We start from the raw sequence: 19,787 nt of genomic DNA, 5'->3' as shown, positions 1-19,787 counted from the left end.
AATAACACATTAAAATTTCTTGCTACCTTAAGTTTAATTTTTGGACAAACTATCCGTTTGCATCATAGCCACTGTTTCTGCATAGCGTCACTCACTCACAGTGCACGGCTGACAGCAGGGACCTACAATCCAGAGCACACGTTGGACTGGAAGATAACTGATCCTAGTTCCTATAAAGGTTTCTGTTGAGCAGAGCTGGAAACCAGAAGACCACTGCCCCACAGAGACTACATCAAGTGATGCACTGAGCATTAAGACCCTGTCTTGCTTTATCTTGTCTTGCTCTATGTTGTCTTTACAAGATGAGACTGAGAAAACAAGTAACTCAATAAATTCCGAATTCAAGACAAACTGGGAGATGCTTCAGCTACACAAGGAAGAGGCTTTGGGTCTCATGTTGCCTTCAGAACTCGGCGGAGGCCAGGGAGACACGTTACAGGCACACCTAACTCCTGCTCTTGTCAAAGGGAAAATGGATTTTAGAACATCGTTCTTCAGAAGTTGAAAACATTTGGTATAATGTCATGATGCTACGTGAGGAACACAGTGGCAACGTTCTGTGGCAAAAGACAGCGGTCCCTATGAGCTCAAAATTCAAATTCAGCATGACTCTGCAAGTAGAAGGAGCCACTGATGACCAGGTCATATTCCAAAATTACCAATGTGATTCTGGGATTTATCTTTTTTCTTAAAATGTCAACTCAGAAAAGATTCAACAGTAAAAAGCTCATTTAATAAGTTTTGTTATCACTTCTACAAAAATGAAATTACCCTCCCATTAATTATTTTTGTTTTGAGGGAAAAATAAAAATCTTCAACCTTCAGGGACTAGCAGGACCGAAATCTTCCACACAATAAAACAGCTGATAAATTACCTTTTGGGAAAACTCACCTCTTTTGCTGTTGTTGAAAGTTTCAAACAAACAATACATTTTAATTTCACCAAATTAATATTCTCTAATGGAAGTACTGTCTCAGAAAAATGTTTAACTGACAAACATAACCTCTTAAAAGCATACAGCACTGATTTTACGTTTTAATTCTTTTGCTAGTCATAAACTATTAAAAAGAGGAGCTGTACAGATGTGTTCAGGATATACATTGTATAATTTAATAGGTCTTTTCTATTTCGGATTTCAGTAATTCACTGAAATATTTATGGCCTTGCCAGAACAATGAATGCACAGAGTTATCTCTTTAATTGTTATTATGCTGCTCCTTCCCAAGCAGCAATTCCAGTAAGGAGGAAAAGGTATGGTTCTATTTTATTAGCTGAAAGAATATTAAAGGTATGCTATACTCGCAATGCAGAACTGTCCCCACAAAGATCATCTTGCAGGAAGTAATCTTCTCTTTCTGATACTAAAAATATAAAAAGACGTAGCAGCAGGACTTTCAGCAAATGCTAGCAGTGAGACAGTATTCTTGGGGGTCAACAGATGACTCTTAATTTTGGTATTCAGCCTCTGAAAATGCATCTTTAACACCACTAGCCTAAGTAACAAAAGTCAAGCTAGCCAGGGTATGCCTGCCCATGTGTTAGTTACATCTGGATTTTGATGTACAGACATAAACCGAAAAGGGAGCGAGGAGGGGAACTGCCCACGCTTATATGACAGGATCTTCAGAACTCTCCTCGTGTACTAAAGCTGATGACCTGTACAAAATTATAGCAATGTTGTATCTTTAATTTCAAGAATGAAACAGTAATAATGTATATGGCAGTCACTCTGTTGTAATAAACAAACACACCAGGCTGCAACAAAGAAATAAAAGAAATATAATTACTTAATAACATTAGCTCTTCTCAAAATAGCAAAATCGCTATTTGCTAAGACTTCCTACTCTACCTTAGATCTTTGTTCCACCCACATGTCAAAAGAACGGGAAGGGACACCTAACACTTTGCTGAATATGGAATGGTTTTGGCAATTGACGATAGTACAGTTTAAAAAACCCTAAACCTGAGAAATGGATAGATTCCGTATTTCAGCTTTTAATGCCAGAGATATAAAACTTTGTCCATGGTCTAAAAATCAAAAGCAACTTAACCATCACGAGAACAAGCACTAACGGACGCTGACCACCAGCAGTTTCCATTGCCTTCTTTTTATAGATAGCATGCAAGGAGAATGAATACAAAAACTAGGCAACTAATATGCTGCCTGTAGGATCTTCAAAATCAAATGGAAACTACTAACAAGTGACTAACAAGATCAGTATCAGTAAAACAAGTAGGATTTATGGAAGCTATATTCATTTGGTGATCATTTTATTGAACTTCAGCATGATTGCCATGTGTCAGATCCCAGGCTGACAACAGATTGGGAAAAAAATAGTTCAAGATGCACTGCTTGAGTTCCTGCTGAGTGGAGAAGCAGGCTTCATAGCACTTAATGGATACTGATGACTGGGATTATACCAACAAGAGCAGGATTGTATTTTTGGATAGAAATTTCAGAGGCAGAGTGAGAAAATTAGTAGTAAAAATACTTGAAAGTTGCATTATGCTAGTGCACTTTTCAAAATGCCGATTGCCTGCTATTTTACGAAGAGATAAGTATGTTCCAGGGTTAATCAGATTTTGGCCATTACCAGTACCAAGTATATTTCTTTTCTAATTTTGTGACAGAAAAGAAGAAAATGCTTTCTCAATTCTTTTTAGCATGATTTGCACCATATGGTCTACTAAGTGCAGCCAGCAACTACTTTTAAATGCTGCAGTTCTTTCACCGAGGCATTATTATCCTTTGTATGATGAAAGTAATTTTATGTCTTCAGGAGATGCTTCTATTCTACAAAGCAGAAAGGCCTCTCAAGACTTGGTTTCTAAAAATAGCTTACAGTCTTTCAAGAAGATAAAGGATGAATATTCCAAGGGATGAGCTTGATTATTCCGTTTATTACTTTCTTATTTGCGCTTCTGGATCTTGAGGATCCTGTAGTAGTAAGTGCTGGAAAATCAGGGGGTTCTTATTTGTTCGGGGTTTTTTTTGTTGTGTTTTTTTTTTTTTTTAAACAGAGTCCTCACTTGAAGAATCCCCTAACTGACTTCACATTGCTGTCATTCAACCTACAAAGCTGAAGACCGATCTGCAGCATTATCACAAGGCAATATGTACTTGGAGATTTTCAGGAATACACTGAACTTCTTTAAACCCTCAAGCAAAATGTCATGCTGTTTTGGAGGAAGAGGATCATTTGTGTGGCTAATTCTTAAATATGTCATTTTGACCTGGTTGTCAAGGATGATCTTTAACAAGGGAAGCAGTTTTCTTTTGAAGAACACTCCACAAACTTGTCTTTGCACCTAGACTGTTTCACATGCATTGTAAATGAATCAAAAAGGTATTTTGGTTAGGGCTACTTTACTTCATGTTGTACAAAATGAAGCAAATAATGAAAGAGAAGTTCCATTTACATGATGAAATATATTGTGATGGTTGCCCACCTACACATTTTAATCCATTTAGCAATCTCAAAAATATTAACACCCATTCCCTAAGAATTCATTAATAAACTATTATGTGGTGGATCTTTCTGGAAAAAAGGAAAACCTTCAATCGGCAATGCAATGTCTATTATACTTTTTTCTTTGATGTATGATAGTTATGAAATGCTATGTATGTAAGAGCCCCCTTTTTATGACAGCTCATCTGCAAGAAAACAGATGATCACATGGGAAACATTTTGTGAGAATGTGGCATAGAGGACTGCAGACAGACTGCTATTAAACAGTTACCCTGCCTTAACTACTGAGAGAGAGAGAGAGAGAGAAAGCGAGCAAGGTTTAAAGCTTTAATCTCACACACAAGCTCGTCAGAGCCCAAATCTATCTGTAATACTCTACAAATCAGAATGAACTCAGAAGGATGACGTTCAATCTTTAAATCCTTCTCTGCAGAGCTATTTTTAACTCTCAGGTTCACAAAATGGATCCCTGCTGTGGCTCCAGAGCTTTCTAACATGCACCCTACCTATTACATTTGACACAACCACATGTTAGAATTCAGTTGCCTTTAGAACCAAAAGTTTTTCTTGCACAATTTCCTATGTAGTGTGATAGAAACAACTCAATGCGACAGGACTCTACCACTGTCACTGGTGGAAAACCAATTATCTCCTCTCCTGGCCACTGTTATTCTTTTCATTTCCACCAGTAACTTTAACTCTAATATTCTGGACACTTCTGAACAACTTTTTTAACCCTCTTATTTTGCTTTCTTCCCCATAGAGTAACGTAATAAGCAAGTGTTGCACATATGATGTCAAATAAGACCTTTTTTGTATCTTGAAACATTTTCTCAACAAACATATTTATTCAGTCCCTTTCTAAATCAATTCTCAAACAATTGATACTCAATCATCTCAATCACCTTTGATACAATCACTACTGTCAACCATAACCCACCAGCTTTCCAAAAACTCCTGTAATGTATCAGGCCATTTCTGCTTTGATTTTGCAAATCAATCCATCTAAGGTGGATTAGAACTGACGTGTCTGTTCAACTATAGGTGAACACGACCAAAATATACCATCATATCGATGATCTGAACCTGGAACCGTACAATAAGGCGCCACTGCTTCTTAGATTTCCTACTGCATGCAGTTTATTATGTCAACTGCTCATGAACTAGTGCAATTTCTACTGACGGGCACAGATTTCTGCTAATGACCTGAGGATGTACACGTATCTCCAAATGAAACTGCAGGCTACACTCACCCCCCACAGCAATAAAATCTTCATTAAGACACTCTGATACATGTTCCTGTACATTCAGCAGAATAACATGTTGTAAACATTCCGGTATGAAAATAGAACACTACAGTCAGGAAATTCTGTTAGTTTTACATGAAACTGGAAATCTTAATCTTGCTCATTTTGGCATTAATTTTCTGCCTTAAGTTTTCCAGGAAAAAAATGTAATCTGGAATAACTTTATATTCTGATTACAGTTTGATGAAGGGCTTCACTGAACTGACACTGAACCTGCACCGTCCTCGAGTGCTATGGATAATTTATTCTGCCAGTTCAAGTCCAGTTTTAAATAATAATGTCTATCTTTTTGGTAATGAACTGCTATACGATTTAAAAGCTCTGAAGGATTTGTTTCCTTAGGGTCATTTCCTGACTTCAAAACTCACATTTAAAAATCCTTGACAATAATGCTCTGCTCTTCTAAAAATCTGGACAAATCTCATTCTGATGCATCCTTTGCATCTTGGAAGTAGGATCTGTATCTGTGTGGTTTCAGATACTGAGCTATTAAAACTTATATTCAAAAATCCTGTTGACTCAGACTGCATCACTACTGCTGCTTAAAGCCCATTAAGATCAATGAAAATATTCCCACCAGTGAGATTCAGGTGATGCCTCCTAGACAAGGAAACCAAAGTCTCTAGAATCCCATGTGACGCTGACTTCTGACTATTTCCTCCTAACATTTAGATCAAAATGATCTTCAACTACGGAAAGCCCTGGGTATATTGTTTTTGGAAGAGCTATGCATGCTATTAACAGAACCAAAACAACTTTTTAATATTACACTTCTATTTTTCCTTCCATGAGGTCTTTGTTAAGACAAAAACCTGTCGATGAACCCAAAAGTTAAGAGGCTGTGCAAAAGGCAAGGGAAACAGAAGAACAGAACTAAAAAGAAAAACTGAATCCACTGAGAGATCTCCAAATGATCTGCCCTGTGGCAGCAAATCGCTGCAGTCTTCAGTGCCATCCATCCACTGGCTTTACTGCCCTCTGTGATAGGTGACTAATTTTGCCTTGCAGCCTTGCACAGGACTTACCACTTGCCCAGTCAACCCTTCCAGAACAGAGTGTATCGTGTACCTCTGAATTATCAGGTCTTTTCAGAAATGTCTACCACACCCAAGTTAAACTTCAGAACAAGAAAAAATTTCTTGACTTATTAAACCACCGTATTCTTATTAAAAGCTAGTAAAAGAATAGTTAATGAGGAACAAAACTTGCTTTTGGCTTCCAAGAAATCTTCGACTGACAATTAACAAAACACCACACATGCTATCAGAAATAACATGAAGAAATACCCAATGCATTTTCCCGGAAGGAAAATTACGGTCCAAAAATATTCTGTGATTTCATTATAATGCAAAACACTGTTTGTTACAAAGATTTATTTAATTTATTTTTTGTTCTTTGTTTATATATTTTCTCTAAAAGTCTCACTATTATTTATTCCACAATCTTCAGTGAATCTGAAAAATATACCCAATGTACTTAAATAAGGTCATTATTATTACACCCATTTGACACTGGTAAAATGCAGGCAATAAACTGCCCTGGGATATCTGCTTAAAGTTAAGGAGAAATGAATGCCCTTATTATTTTAAGGGCATTGATAGGGAAAACCACTTCTAACTCTAGACAATAGTTTTCCCTCATTCTGCATTCTGTATCAGTCCTAGGAAGTACTGACTAAATCTTAAGCAGCCAGAATTAAGGCAGCTCTGTAATCTTGGAATGAAATGAAAAAATAATACAGTGAACAAACTCTGCTGGGTGAAGCACACAACAGAAATGTGGCCAAACCATCATTTGAAAACAGTCCAATTGCAGAAGGTTCTGACTGTGGGCAGGGTAAGGTTAGGTTACGCTGAGGGTTAGGGTTAAAAAACCAAAGGGGACAGCCCTTAGCAGCAGCAGCCCTTTTCCCGTGTTTGTAGGTCTGCCACCATCTACAAGATGGACCCCTTACCTATACCACTCTGGACCGGTGGACTCTGGACCCCTTACCTATATACCTATACCACCCCAATCCAAACAGAACCTCTACTCACGCCACTTTTCCTTCATTTGGAAACACCACCCCCGCCGACACACACACGGTGACTACTCAAATGTGCTACTCTCAACTGGCAAGCATGATGCGAAAGCCAGAACATCTGATGGAAGAAAGGAATTATTTATGTGACTGTATACATGCAGACACACACACAAAGACGCACAGACTCACTCACAATCTACTTCCAAAATGGCACGGACAGACTTTGCAAGGTCTCTGGCTTCTGCTGCAAGAGCTGCTGTGACAGTAGGTCCAATCCTTCCCAACCGTGCAAGAAGTGTTTTAGTAGACAATGTTGTTCTTCTGTCACTAAGAGAATAAAAACCAGTTGTGTTTATTTGTAAGATCATAAAAAGAAATGGTTACTTTTAATAAAGTAAACCTGTGTTTCTAGATTTATTTTGGTGTCACTGAATGAACAAAAGATACTCATACTACCAAACTGATGAGTTTACCTCACAGCAGTTCTGTCTGTACAATAAAGGGAATAGGAAAGTCCAATTTAAACAACACTGATGTCTCAAAATCTAGCGTCAAGAAAAGCAACATACTTAAAAGTAATTTTCTTATTAGCATTTAAGAAAGGACACTGCTTTAGGGGGCCCAGTTCTTATCTTCTCTGCTGTTAGTGAGCCAGTTTGTCACCTTATCTTTGAGTTTTATACTTCAACCCATTTACTAAAATAAAGTCTACAAACTTTATAAAACATGCAACATCAGTCTTGTGCACTGATGAGAACTGCATTTAATTGATTAGCATCTGCGTATTAAAACATTGACATCTACAACATAATAGTTGATCTGATCCTGCTAAATTCCAGCTAAATTCACCTAAATAGATCTGATTTCCTTGAGAGCTTTGCTGAAAAAGATGGCAGGACCAAGACTAAACAACTTTACCGTTACATGAATATTAATGGAACACTTATCTGAGATATGTAAGCACAATCACGCTGATATTCTGAAGGACCAAAGGCTGCTCTAAATCTTGTTGGATATTCCTAGCTACCTTTTTAAACAAGAAGAGTAATAAAACTTAAATGCATATGCATGTTATCATTTTATTTCTATGCTACTGGATTAATGATGATGCAAAATTGCTTGGGCAAATCTAAAAATAAAAAAAATTATAGCCCACTGTTAAGGTTCCTTACAATTTTAACTAATCCTTAGCACATTATAATTACTTTATGGAAACATCCAGACAACCATAGCTATGTAATTACTAACTGCTTTAATTTAATTCTGAGGTTTTTAATGAAGCTGTATCCTGAAAGCCTAATTTATAACTCATGCCACTCCCTCTCCTCCAATAAAATGACACTCAGAAACATACAGCAAAAAATATGGAAAAAGTAGCTATAAGACAGTATTTGAAGGCTTTGAAACAATCGTAGAGTTTTCCAGTATTAATATCGCCACTTCAATATTAACAACTATTCCATTTTATTACCTTAAAACTGTTGAGGAAGTAGAGTTATCTGAAAGTATTTCATGCACCACCTGTTGGCCATAGTCAAGAAGTTAACAGTTTATAATTCAACATGGTCAAAAAGTTAATACTTTATAATGTGATGTTGTATTTGGGTGGGGGGGATTTGATTTCTAATTAGAGTCTGGTCTCCCCAACCAGAAGTGCGGAAGTAAATCCCAAAATATTATAACCCCTTTAAATGAAATAAATGTAATAAGATTTAAATATAAACCCTCTTTTTTTGGTTTCATAACATTTCAAAATATTAGCAGATATTACTTTTTCTGTCTTTTCCTCTGGTGAATTTCACAGAATTGGATATGAGTTTGTGAAACATTAGGTGAAAAAAATTACCTGATATTTCATTTCTTTAGTATAGCAAAACATAAAAGTAAATTCCCACATGGATCTGTACACAGATAAATACACTGTCTTTATTTGTAGCAAGAAAGGATCTCTGCAAACTAGTTTATAGTCAGTTTACTATGTTTATTCCTCAGAAACATCAACACAAAACTTTTCCAAATAAAATATTGCTTGAAATGAAAGGCAAAGCTACCTCTACAAATTGTAGCAGTTTTTCAGTAGCCACCTCAAAGGTCTTCCTAGCCAATTCTGATTTCCGCAGCTGGCAGTCAAGCACTGTAACTCTCTTTCTCAAGTCTTGGATGTTATCCTAGGAAAGATATTTTAAGGCTTTTAGTCTAATAATTTTCTCCTATGGCTCACAGAGATACATGGTGTGAATTGAAATGGATGTCTGAAACATTTAACTCAACAGTCTTTTCTACATTTCTGCAAAATATAGCTGCTTCTGCAGCTGGTACGCCTGATGTGCTAGTAAATCAGCTCCCAGACTGCAACAGATTTTGGCAAATGATATAAAGGTAAATTGCAAGTGGCAGCTAACAACAGTGACAGGGCTGAAACTTAAGACAGTTCGAAATGATTTACAAACAGATCAAAACCACCAACCCGACAGTGACAGTATCTGTCAGCAGGGTGGCACAAATAGCCAATATGGGAACAAACTCAGTCCATTAGTTTGCATTTGTACATCCTTTGGCCAACAGAGTAATTATGGCGTATCTTGGAGAAAATTACCCCCTAGGATCTCTCTACATGCACTTGTATAACCTATTGATCAGCGTTATGCATCCCTCTGCATGTGAACCCCTTTTGATCAGGTTCTGGAGTCTCAAGGTTTCAGCTTGAGTCCCTGGCACTGTTCATGTAAGAGGACCACGAGTAATGTCTTCACATGTATATGGGCATGTTTGTCTAGTTAAGCTGTCTGTTGAACACAAGACCTAGACCAAAATACTCTTCAAAATCAAGAAAAAATCACCATCATCAAAAAAAAACTTTTACCTCACTGTGGGTGATCTTTTCTGAAAGCCCACTACCTACTACAAAACTCTTCTAGAAACCCACCAAAACCCACTTGAAGCAAACGAGTACACACTTTTCTTTGTATATATTGTACAAATGACCAGAATCACAACCACTCTGAATATCAAAGGATCTGTTGATTAAACCACCTTTCTTTGGCAATCTCACTGTCCCCTGTTGCAGAAGGAGCTGGTAAGCCTTCCGAGGGATCTCACTCTTTTATACTAACAAATAAGTATACTATAGAGTTGGTACCTACTTGATACTGCTTCTTATGAATAAGAAATGCAGAGAATCAGATCTTAATTCAGATATTCGAGTGCTTACTCAGAATTTCAGGAATTCAAGCTAGCATCTCAGAAACAATTATCTAAGAAAGCAACCCACAGGCTCAGAATTTCTTAAAAGTTTTGATATGTATTCAAGTCCTAGAAAACAAACCGCTTCAAAAATACCTGACAAAAGATGGGGCATCACACACATGTTCAGAAAGAAGAATTTCTAGGGTGTGATTCATCTCATCACACACCCTCAAAATGAAATGAGAAGGATTCCTCCCTTGGAGCTACACACACTTGCTGTATTGCTTCTTTGCAAGCTTGTACACCATAGAGTCGGCTTTACCTTTTAATACCTTAGAAGACTGAATTAATTCTCATGATAAAATAAGGCAACAAACAATAGGTCTTCATCAATTCATATGCACATCAATTTTCATGAGAAAAGCAAGGTAAACACAGAAATGCCAACTTGCTTGCACTTGTTCAGACTGCGTGTAGGAAAAGGATCCACAGTTATGGGGAAAAGTTTAAAAGTGCCTCAAATATTTTACTACTTGGCATGTTTTGAAATGCCTCACTGGAGATGAAGTGGTTTTAAAATATGAGGTTCCATTAAAACAGGAAAAAAATTCTGGCAGCATACTGCTAGTAAAATGCAAATGATTATTAAATCTAGATTTGCTTAAGAACGATATTGGGCTTTATATTGTTATTATTTGCCTCACAAACATAAATGTGAGGGCCATTTTTACAGAAATACAAAAGGATACAAATACATATATTGTTTTTAAAGACAATATGTCTTCAGTGCAGAACCTGTTCCAGGCTTTGATGCTTGAGATGTGCCGTTTTGACCTATGACCCACATATGCTTCTAGCTCTTATTTTTGCAGCCCAAAGATATCTGGATAAAGGAAGACTCGCACACTTCACATTACCCCCTTCACTACATATTATTCCAGTTATTGAATAATACAAGACAAACACTGACCTACTTTAGAAAAGCAGATGAAAAGAAAATGAAAACAAGATACATGACAACAGCAAGGAAACCATGGTAACCACAACAGGCGACTGCTTTGCTTACTTTATTTTGGCCAGAATGATCAGCAAGCTGAGCCTTCAGCTCTACGATTTCAGCTTCTAATAAGCGAATTACTTCTTCATAGTCCATCTCCATTCCACGAGCCTGTCTTTGTGCAGCTTCTGCAAGATGAATCCTACTTCGCAAAGCTCTTGTCTCTTCTACAGCTGCCTTGGCTTCCTATAGATGACAGAATTTAAATGAAAAGTTACAACTCCAGCTAACAAAGTAGCACGGATCTAGCTCAAAAGTACTGCAGTCAGCATTAGGGCTACCTTTTAGTATTTATAGTTAGATTTTTTTCATTATTAGATGAAAGTAGACCAATTGCTAATTTTTAAGTGTGTGATGTGCAAACAAAGAACTGGTATTTACAGACAGAGCTAATTCTCCTAATAAATTAAATCATGAATTCTATGATTACTGTAAATCTAACTGAATGAAAGGCTTTATAGAAATGCATCTGATGCTGTTAATCTGCCCCACCACTTTCATACTAAATACTTCAATGCGGTATTATTTCATTTTTTTATTATTACTGCCTGAATTCACATTCAATTCAGAGTTTGCGCATCATGTAGCTGGACTTCTAATGCAAGTATTCAGTTCACACTGTTCTCAAAAAAAGTGCTGGTTTTTATTTTTCTGTCTAGTTCCTGCTGTTATATCGTTATTCTGTATTGTGACAAGAAAGTGTTAGATAAGATTTATATACAAATATTATATGGAAAACAGGAAATGAGAAACTGTTAGCTTTTAATTCAGCTAAAGTAATCCCTAAAGGTCATAAAATCTGATTTTGAGAAGGATATTCCTTAGTACATTTTAGTACTGAATATTAATTCAAGTTAATTTTGATTTGTAAATTTAGAAAGTCAAACTAAAAGTCTGGACAACATATGAATTTACACTAGGAAAAAAAACCAAACAAACTGTTCATCAAAAATGTAGACATACAGGCTCACTGGCACCAAAACCAACAAACATCTTTCCCCTTAGCTTTTTATTAATCTGCAGAAAAAGACTGTGTATTAATTTCCTGAATCATAGAAGTTATAAGCTTTAAATGTAGAAATTCATAGAGCTAGAAATTCTTTGTACAGATTTTTCAGCTAAGGATACTTAGACTGTTCCTAGTCAACCTATCGTGTCTTATAATTATATCCTGGTTGGGAATGGAAACAGAGGGGAAACAGGAAGGGATAGAGGAGAAATAGACTATGAATCTATAAGTAGGAAATAACTTTCTAGAAACAAGGTTGAAATCACCGTTTCAATGAAATGACCAAATATTCCCATTCTTGTGGAAGAATTGTTATATAGTATTTAACAGGTGTCAAAATATAAATGACTAGAGAGTCAGTCAAGCTTACAAAAGCAGATCCAATTCTATTATTTCCTAACTTGGAAGCATTTGTTCTGTGCAATCAACATACTTCAAGTCAGGTTTTCCTATACTTTGTCATAACTTTTTTTTTTTTTTTTTTTTTTTTTTTTTTGTAAAATGACCTACCAATCTCAGTTTCAGATGAATTTTAAACTGTACACTGTTAGACTTAATAAACAATATATTTTATTTCAGGCCATAAGTAAACTAATCTCAATAACATATATATAGGACACCATCTTCCTTGTATTTGCAATATAATATCAATTTGGGTGACTGCCAGGGAAATTCTGGTCTCTTAGAAAATAAAGCATTAGAAGAAGTAATCACTTCTGTAGCAAACAGTTACATCACTAGTGAATACAGATGACATTAATGTTATCCAGTTTGGAGGTTTTTGTTATGAGAAGAGATACATTTAAACAATCTTTAATTTGACAGCAAGTATAACTTTTTTTTTTCCTTTTTTTCTTTTGGAAGCACAAAGCATTAGATGAGCCTATGTCTACATGGCGATCACCTCCACCTGGCAACACGGACTATTCAAAAGCTTGTGGCTGCGTGTCTTTCTGCTATTCAGCTGGTTTGTTTTACAACTGTCTGTCTGCACAGCACTGAAAGAGTGTGAGGGGCCATTACTGAAAGCACTCACTGACAGACCACCAGAACAATCCACCCCTCCTGCAAGTTGCTCATAGCAGTTCCTTCTTCCTAGAAACAATTCAGAGAACACAGGGGCTTCTAAGAAGTTGTGAATTTACAAAAGTAGAGATCAAAATGACTGCCTCTGTAAAGGGAATCTTCTTGCCGCTCTAAGAAACAGTGTGACTCAACAGGAAGAAAAGCCTGGCCCGACCGATACACAGGCAGATTTGGTAGCCTTCCGTAACGGGCTGAAGGTGGGAAAAGGGAGACAAAAGTGAAAAAGATGCTCTGATGTTAAGTTTGAGTAATATAAATGAACACAGAGACTTGAACAAAAGGTGGCATCTTGAAAATGCACACATAGGAATTATTTAAATAAACTGACATCAGAAAAGTCATGGGAAAATTGCTGTAATGAAAAGGTTTTAAAATAAGACCTCCCTGAGATAAAGGTTTAATCTCTTATAATCCAGAATTGCCTTTACTCCTCTACTGGTTTGTTTTTTTTTCAGAAACCCAACTGTTGACTATTAATTTCTCTGTAATAGCAGACTAAGTATGACCAGATTTCAACAGCGAAAGACCTAAAGGAATAATTAACGAACAATGGATTCTTACATTACAATGAAACGATTATCCACACTACAACTGAATTAGCAAAACCTTCTGACAAAGCAGAGCTATTTGCTAGAGCAGGAAGGCACAAAGGGTAACGATACCACCAGGCTTCCCCATTCTACAGTTTCTGGAGCTGGCATTGCAGCAACATGGTGGGCTCTCCTACTTGTGCAGGTAAGGGGCCCCTACCAGTGAAGAACAGATGGATAACAGCATGCTTCAGCACGTTCTCTTGTCCCAGTCAACTGCTTGTATGAAATAAGATGCAACAGAAATTGGAATCTGCAGCTGCTAATATTTCATCTATATAAATGCCTGATGGGACGGTTTGTCCTAATCTGGTATGAAGCCACTACAACAAATAAACTGCAGGATGGAAGAGCAAAACTGAATCTTTACAGAATCCATTTCAAGGTACAGGTTTCTTTCAAAGCCAGGTTCTGTTACTTCCTTGGATAAATTCAAGTCTCTGGAGACTGTTTTATCCAAGTAATATTCCAGCCACAACAAGAACCGGAACAAAGATATTCCTTTAAACTACGTGAAAAATCGTAGTTACAATTCAATTATGTTTATTCATTAATTCTCCAGAAATTGTTTGCTAAAAACATTCTTTAGAAGAACTTAGATTATCTTTACCATATATTAAAATGAAAAAAAAAAAAAAAAAGCTAATGAAAAAACCCACCCAACCCAATCCTTATTTCAGACAGGGTAAAATAAACTATATTCTGCTTCCAAAATATCAGCCATTCAAGTCCTAGTCTTCAAAGTACCACTTTTCCCCTCAGAAAACATAAGCACAGAATAGCAAATCTTAGCCCAATGGAATACGAAGTCCAGCTGCACAGGATACCACAAACAGTGTCCTATCTTTGTGACCTTCCACATTCACTATGTTTAGCTGAGGTGCTCCAGCTGACAATAACTGCATTAAAAAAGCTCTAGTAAAGAAGACGAGATCATTCAGGCTGGCATGACCCAGGCCATCCAGGCAGCACAGAATACAGTCAAACTCATCCAGGAAGATAGAAGACATCATTACAGATTTCCTCATTCACGGTGTTGACAAGACTTCAAGTACTCAAAAGTGCCTTTCTGTGTTTTGTGCCAATTTCAGCTTCCACATGGTTTCAAAGAAGGCCCAAATCAAAATCTCAAAGTAAAAATATATCAATTAATATATTTTAGTTACCATAGAGCAGTATCAGAAAATAATTACTACCTCATTTCAAATTTAGCAATATTTCTAATCTTCAGAGTTTATCCTGTTAGCTACTGATTCAAGCACTGTTTAATGGACTGGTACTACCCGAACATGTTCATTAACTGGAATATTTGTACGCCTGTACTAATTAAGCTGCAATCTCTACAATTCACAATTAGTAGACAACAGAAATACCACAAAAGATACTCCAATATATGACTGGTAGTCTATATCCTCATTTGAAACATCGGGGTTTTTTTCAGGAAAGCAGTGATTTTTACAAAATGCTTAAATTGTATTGAATCCAGAAGACCTTCAGCACATAATTAAGCTGGCTTGTTTGTTTACTTTTAAACAGACCATTAAGGCACAATAATGTACTCATTAACTCATTTCACTAACTTCAGCTCAAGCAGGAATGCACCATCACAAGTTACATAGCAACTTGTACTGTAAGTAGCTTTTTTTAAAAAAGAAACTTTGTATCACCATGAAACTCAGCATCAACATTGGTTCTGAACTACAAAAATAGACACGCAACCCTGGAAAACGCACCAAGTATCAACAGAACTAAAATTTCCATCAAAAGCCTGCTTCTGCCTCCTAAAATAGGTCGCTGTAATTACATATAATTTATGATTTCTCTTTCATTTCACTATACGGAACCTTTTCAACAGCAGTTCGAGAAGACGCTCGCTACAAAAGCAGAGCATCCCTCCCCCGGGGGTCGCGCGGCTCGGCGGGCCGGCACCAGCCCCTGACGGCGCCGCGGACAGAACTAAAGGCAGGACGCCCTCGTGCGGCAGCCGCGGGCACTGCTGCCCCGGCACGGGCCGCCGTGCGGACCGCCTGGGCACGAGCCCAGCTGCCCAGCGGGGGCAGCCACGGGGACCCCAAAGAATACCGGGCCCTGGGCACAGCCTGACAGTGGCGGGGGCTGGAAGGGCCCGCTGGAGACCACCCCAGCCCAACCCCCGCCAGGGCAGGCTGCGCGGAGTCACCAGAGGAGACGCCGCCGCTCTGGGCAGCCTGTGCGGTGCTGTCACCCTCGAGGTCCAGAAGTTCCTCCTCAGATTCAGGGGCAGTTCCTGTGTGCCAGGCGGTGCCCGTTGCCCCTTGCCCTGTCGCTGGGCACCGCTGCAAAGAGCCTGGCCCGTCCTCCTGGCACTCGCCCTTAAGATACTTGCTCACATCGGTAAGACCCCCTCCTCCCAGTCTTGCCCTCCCCAAGCAGGCCCAGCTCCCTCAGCCTTTCCTCATCAGGGAGATGTTCCAGACCCTCCATCACCTTTGTGGTCTCCGCTGGACCCTCTCCAGCAGTTCCCTGTCTCTCTTGAACTGGGGAGCCCAGCACTGGACACAGCACTCCAGATGTGGCCTCACCAGAGCAGGGCAGAGGGGGAGGACCACCTCCCTCCACCTGCTGGCCACCCTCCTCCTAATGCACCCCAGGGTCCCACTGCCCTTCCTGGCCCCAAGGGCACGCTGCTGGCCCGTGGGCAACTTGCTGTCCTCCAGCACTCCCAGGTTCTTCCTCCTCAGAGTTGCCTTCCAGCAGGTGACCCCCAGCTGACACTGGTGCGTGGGGCTGTTCCCCGCCAGGTGCAGGACCTTACACTTGCCTTTGTGGAACTTCATCAGGTTCCTCATTGCTCGGCTCTGCAGCCTGCCCAGGTCTCGCTGAATGGCAGCGCAGCTCCATCAGCCACTCCTGCCAGCTTTGTATCATCAGCAAACTCACTGAGGGTACGCTCAGTGCCTTCACCCAGTTGAATAAGTTGACAGGACTGGACCCAGAAGTGACCCCGGTACCGATCACAACCCTCTGAGCTCTGCTGTTCAGCCAGTTCTTGGCCCACCTTACTGCCCACTCATTCACACTTCCTGAGCTTACCTAGGAGGACGTTATGGGAGACAGTGTTAAAAAAAAACAACAAAAACAAAACAAAAAAAAAAAACAGCCTTGCTGAGGTCAAGGTAGACAATGTCCACTGCTCTCCCCACACCTACCCAGCCAGTCATGCTATCAGGTCGTCAGGCGTGAGTTCCCCCTGATGTCCATACTGTTTGCATTTCAGGGTTTGTACTTTGCAATAGCTTTAGTCTAGACTGATAGACTGAACATCTGCTCTAGTCTAGGGCAACAGAACGCACACACATTAGTGAATGCAAACATGAGGTACACCACTGGAACATTCTTCCAGTTAAATTTTACCCAAAAAAGAATCAAATTTATTTTCCTACTGTGCCACAGCATACAAAGGGCAACATCGCAGTATTAATGGAAAAAGCTCTCCCTTTCTCAAGCAGTTCTCTTAAATTCAAGGAATAAAAGGTGATAATGAAGGTGTTGAACAAATCTATGTATACAAGTGAAAACATAAACCTAATCTTAATATAACAGTACACAGAAAGATTCTTAAACTGTATCTTGCATTTTTACATATGACATCTGATGGAACAGATAGCCATGAGAAACTGACAAGGAATACATGTAGCAGTACAGGAGGAAAGAAAGGTGGCCAGGTCATAGGAAGGAAAGAGCTGACAAGTGGAAGCAGGAAACTGGAAAGTGACGTGGTTTTGAATCCGGGCTATAAATGACATATAACTGGAAATATCCATTAAGAGACACAAGAAGGCTCAATTTCATAAGAAACTCTGATTTCTTCTCTCATAATTATAAATAGATATAGAGACAGAAACAAGACATTCCTCAAAAAACACTTACTACCATTTATTCCTGGTAAATACCAGGTAGAGCTGTCAAGTGTGTTTATTTTTTCATACTTGAAACTGGTTGACATAAAGTAGTTAACGTTATGACTGTAGATGAGGCACACTGTCCTAAGAACAGCAAAATCACTTCAAGAACACTTATAGACCAGAAAGATAATACTACATTATTATCCAACTTGTCTGATCCAGCTTGTCTTACGGTTCCTACCTCAACAGCAGCAGAAAAGTACTATTGCTCTAAAAACTTAAGGATCAGTATTCTCCAATTCTAATCAAAAGCTTTGTAGTAATAAAAGAACCACTTTGTGTTGAAATTAGCGTGAAAGGATAGCCTATACAAGCATCAAGACAGAAAGAAGTGGTCCCTTCTCCCTTGCACAAAAAAAAAGTAAAAAAAAAAAAAAAAGAATAATTATATTTTTAAGAAACTTCAACATACTTGCTTTACTATTTGTAGCTGCTCTGTTAACTGTTTCTGTAAATTCACAGATTCAGACAATTTTTCCTGTTAAAATAAAAACAAACAACAGAAGAAATAATTCATAATTAGGTCTGAAAGAGTTTTTATTCCTAAACCCCAATTAGCCCTTTTAAAACTACAGGTAGCAATACTTAAACTCTATCAATGTATTTACTGCTTTCTGTACAACTACTACATTTCTAGGCCACAACACGTGTCTGTTACTAATGCTGTATAATCAGAAAACACATATTATTAAAAAAGTTCTGGTGGAAATAATAAATAATCAACAGCTTTTATAAAACCTGTGACAAAACCAAATTTTGTTCTCTAAAGGCTAATTTTTCAGAGTTCATTAATACTGTTTAAGTTTCATGAGCATCTGAGGATTATTTACTGAACTGATTATTTCTGTGATATAAGTAAAATATATATTTTAAGTCTCTTGCTACCTAGCCACCTAAAAGAGCAGAATACAGACATTTCTGCAGCTTTAACAGGCTGCTGTACAATCTAATACACATGTCAAGTTACTGTCAACATTGTGTGTCTGACCTTCCACCCATTTATTTACACCAGACACCTCTAGGTACACCACTTTCAGAGGTTAAAAGTTCTAACAATTTCAAAAAGATTCTCACGCTGAGTCAGACCAAGGGTATTTCTCACCGAGTATCAAGTACTTGACTGTAGATTAAGGGAAGAGGGTAAGAAATGAGGCAATTACAGATTGATCATTGCCAGGTTTTGGTATCAGCAATTTAGGGGCTCATGATAAGTATTCACTACTTCAATGTTCAATGTAAATCAATTATTTCATTTCAGTACAAAGTTTTCAGAAGAAGAATATTTGTGCACAGAATGAAGAATACATTTTTGGGCATGCCAACCTGATGTTTTTGTAATCTATACAAGACAGATTATTTTTTGGACCAGGAGGTAATTTGTAGAATCGCTTGTATCCTGGGATCAATTTTCCTGTTCAAGAACGAGAGCTAGGTATGCTGGATAAAGGTTCAGAATTTTTTATCTTTTGGGTTGTCAAAAAAAAATTCAGGAGCATAGGACCATGGTTGTAATGCAGGGTATTAAGAAACAATAAATGTATTTGCTTCTTTAGGTCTTATGTATTTTGTAATATCTGTGAAAATATCTATGAATTTTGAAAACACATTAATTTATTCTCTAGTTCTGACTTCTTGCAAAAGTATTAGCATATGCTTAGACACTGTGGTTACTAGGATCACACATTTCTAAATAAAATTGCTATGCAAATCAGTCACTTCTGCAAATTCACTTTTGTGAAATGCCTTTAAAAATGTGTTAGTACTCAGTATAACAAAATTCACTGTCTCCAGAAATACACTGTACGCATACAATCTTCACACATGATTACGACCGTTTGCTCTGCCTTTTTATTTAGTCATTTAAAATGGCATGTAAAATTCAAAAGAAAACCAGTACATTCCTATATACACTCAGAAAGAAACCTGTCTCTTGAACAATTTGAAGGAAATAAAAATTATTACCTTTAATTTACTCATTTCTTTTAAAGCTTCATTTCTTTCTTTCTTAAGTCTTTCCACGTCATCCTCCAAAGAATCACAGGTTACAAACTGTGTATTTAAATACATAAGGTCAGAATGTATTACTAACTGTATCTTCCATGATCTTTAACATC

General features: G+C 37.9%; 1 protein-coding gene across 12 annotated transcripts in view; it reads right to left on the bottom strand.

The window, feature by feature from the left end:
- STXBP4 (syntaxin binding protein 4) overlaps positions 1-19,787 on the bottom strand; it is a 90,015-nt gene that overhangs the window by 47,452 nt on the left and 22,776 nt on the right. For all 12 annotated transcript variants that reach the window (XM_080394423.1, XM_080394430.1, XM_080394431.1 and 9 more), the window contains 6 exons: positions 19,636-19,722; positions 18,086-18,151; positions 11,054-11,230; positions 8,853-8,969; positions 8,273-8,322; positions 6,995-7,128 (listed from right to left, as the gene is read on the bottom strand). In XM_080394423.1, coding sequence (XP_080250549.1) covers positions 6,995-7,128; positions 8,273-8,322; positions 8,853-8,969; positions 11,054-11,230; positions 18,086-18,151; positions 19,636-19,722 — 631 coding nt within the window. The remainder of the gene's footprint in view (positions 1-6,994; positions 7,129-8,272; positions 8,323-8,852; positions 8,970-11,053; positions 11,231-18,085; positions 18,152-19,635; positions 19,723-19,787) is intronic.

This window comes from Falco punctatus (genome assembly GCF_963210335.1).
Source record: "Falco punctatus genome assembly, chromosome: 1".
NCBI lineage: Eukaryota > Metazoa > Chordata > Aves > Falconiformes > Falconidae > Falco > Falco punctatus.
The sequence above is the reverse complement of the archived record's forward strand: the minus strand, read 5'-3'. Positions and strand labels throughout refer to the sequence as shown.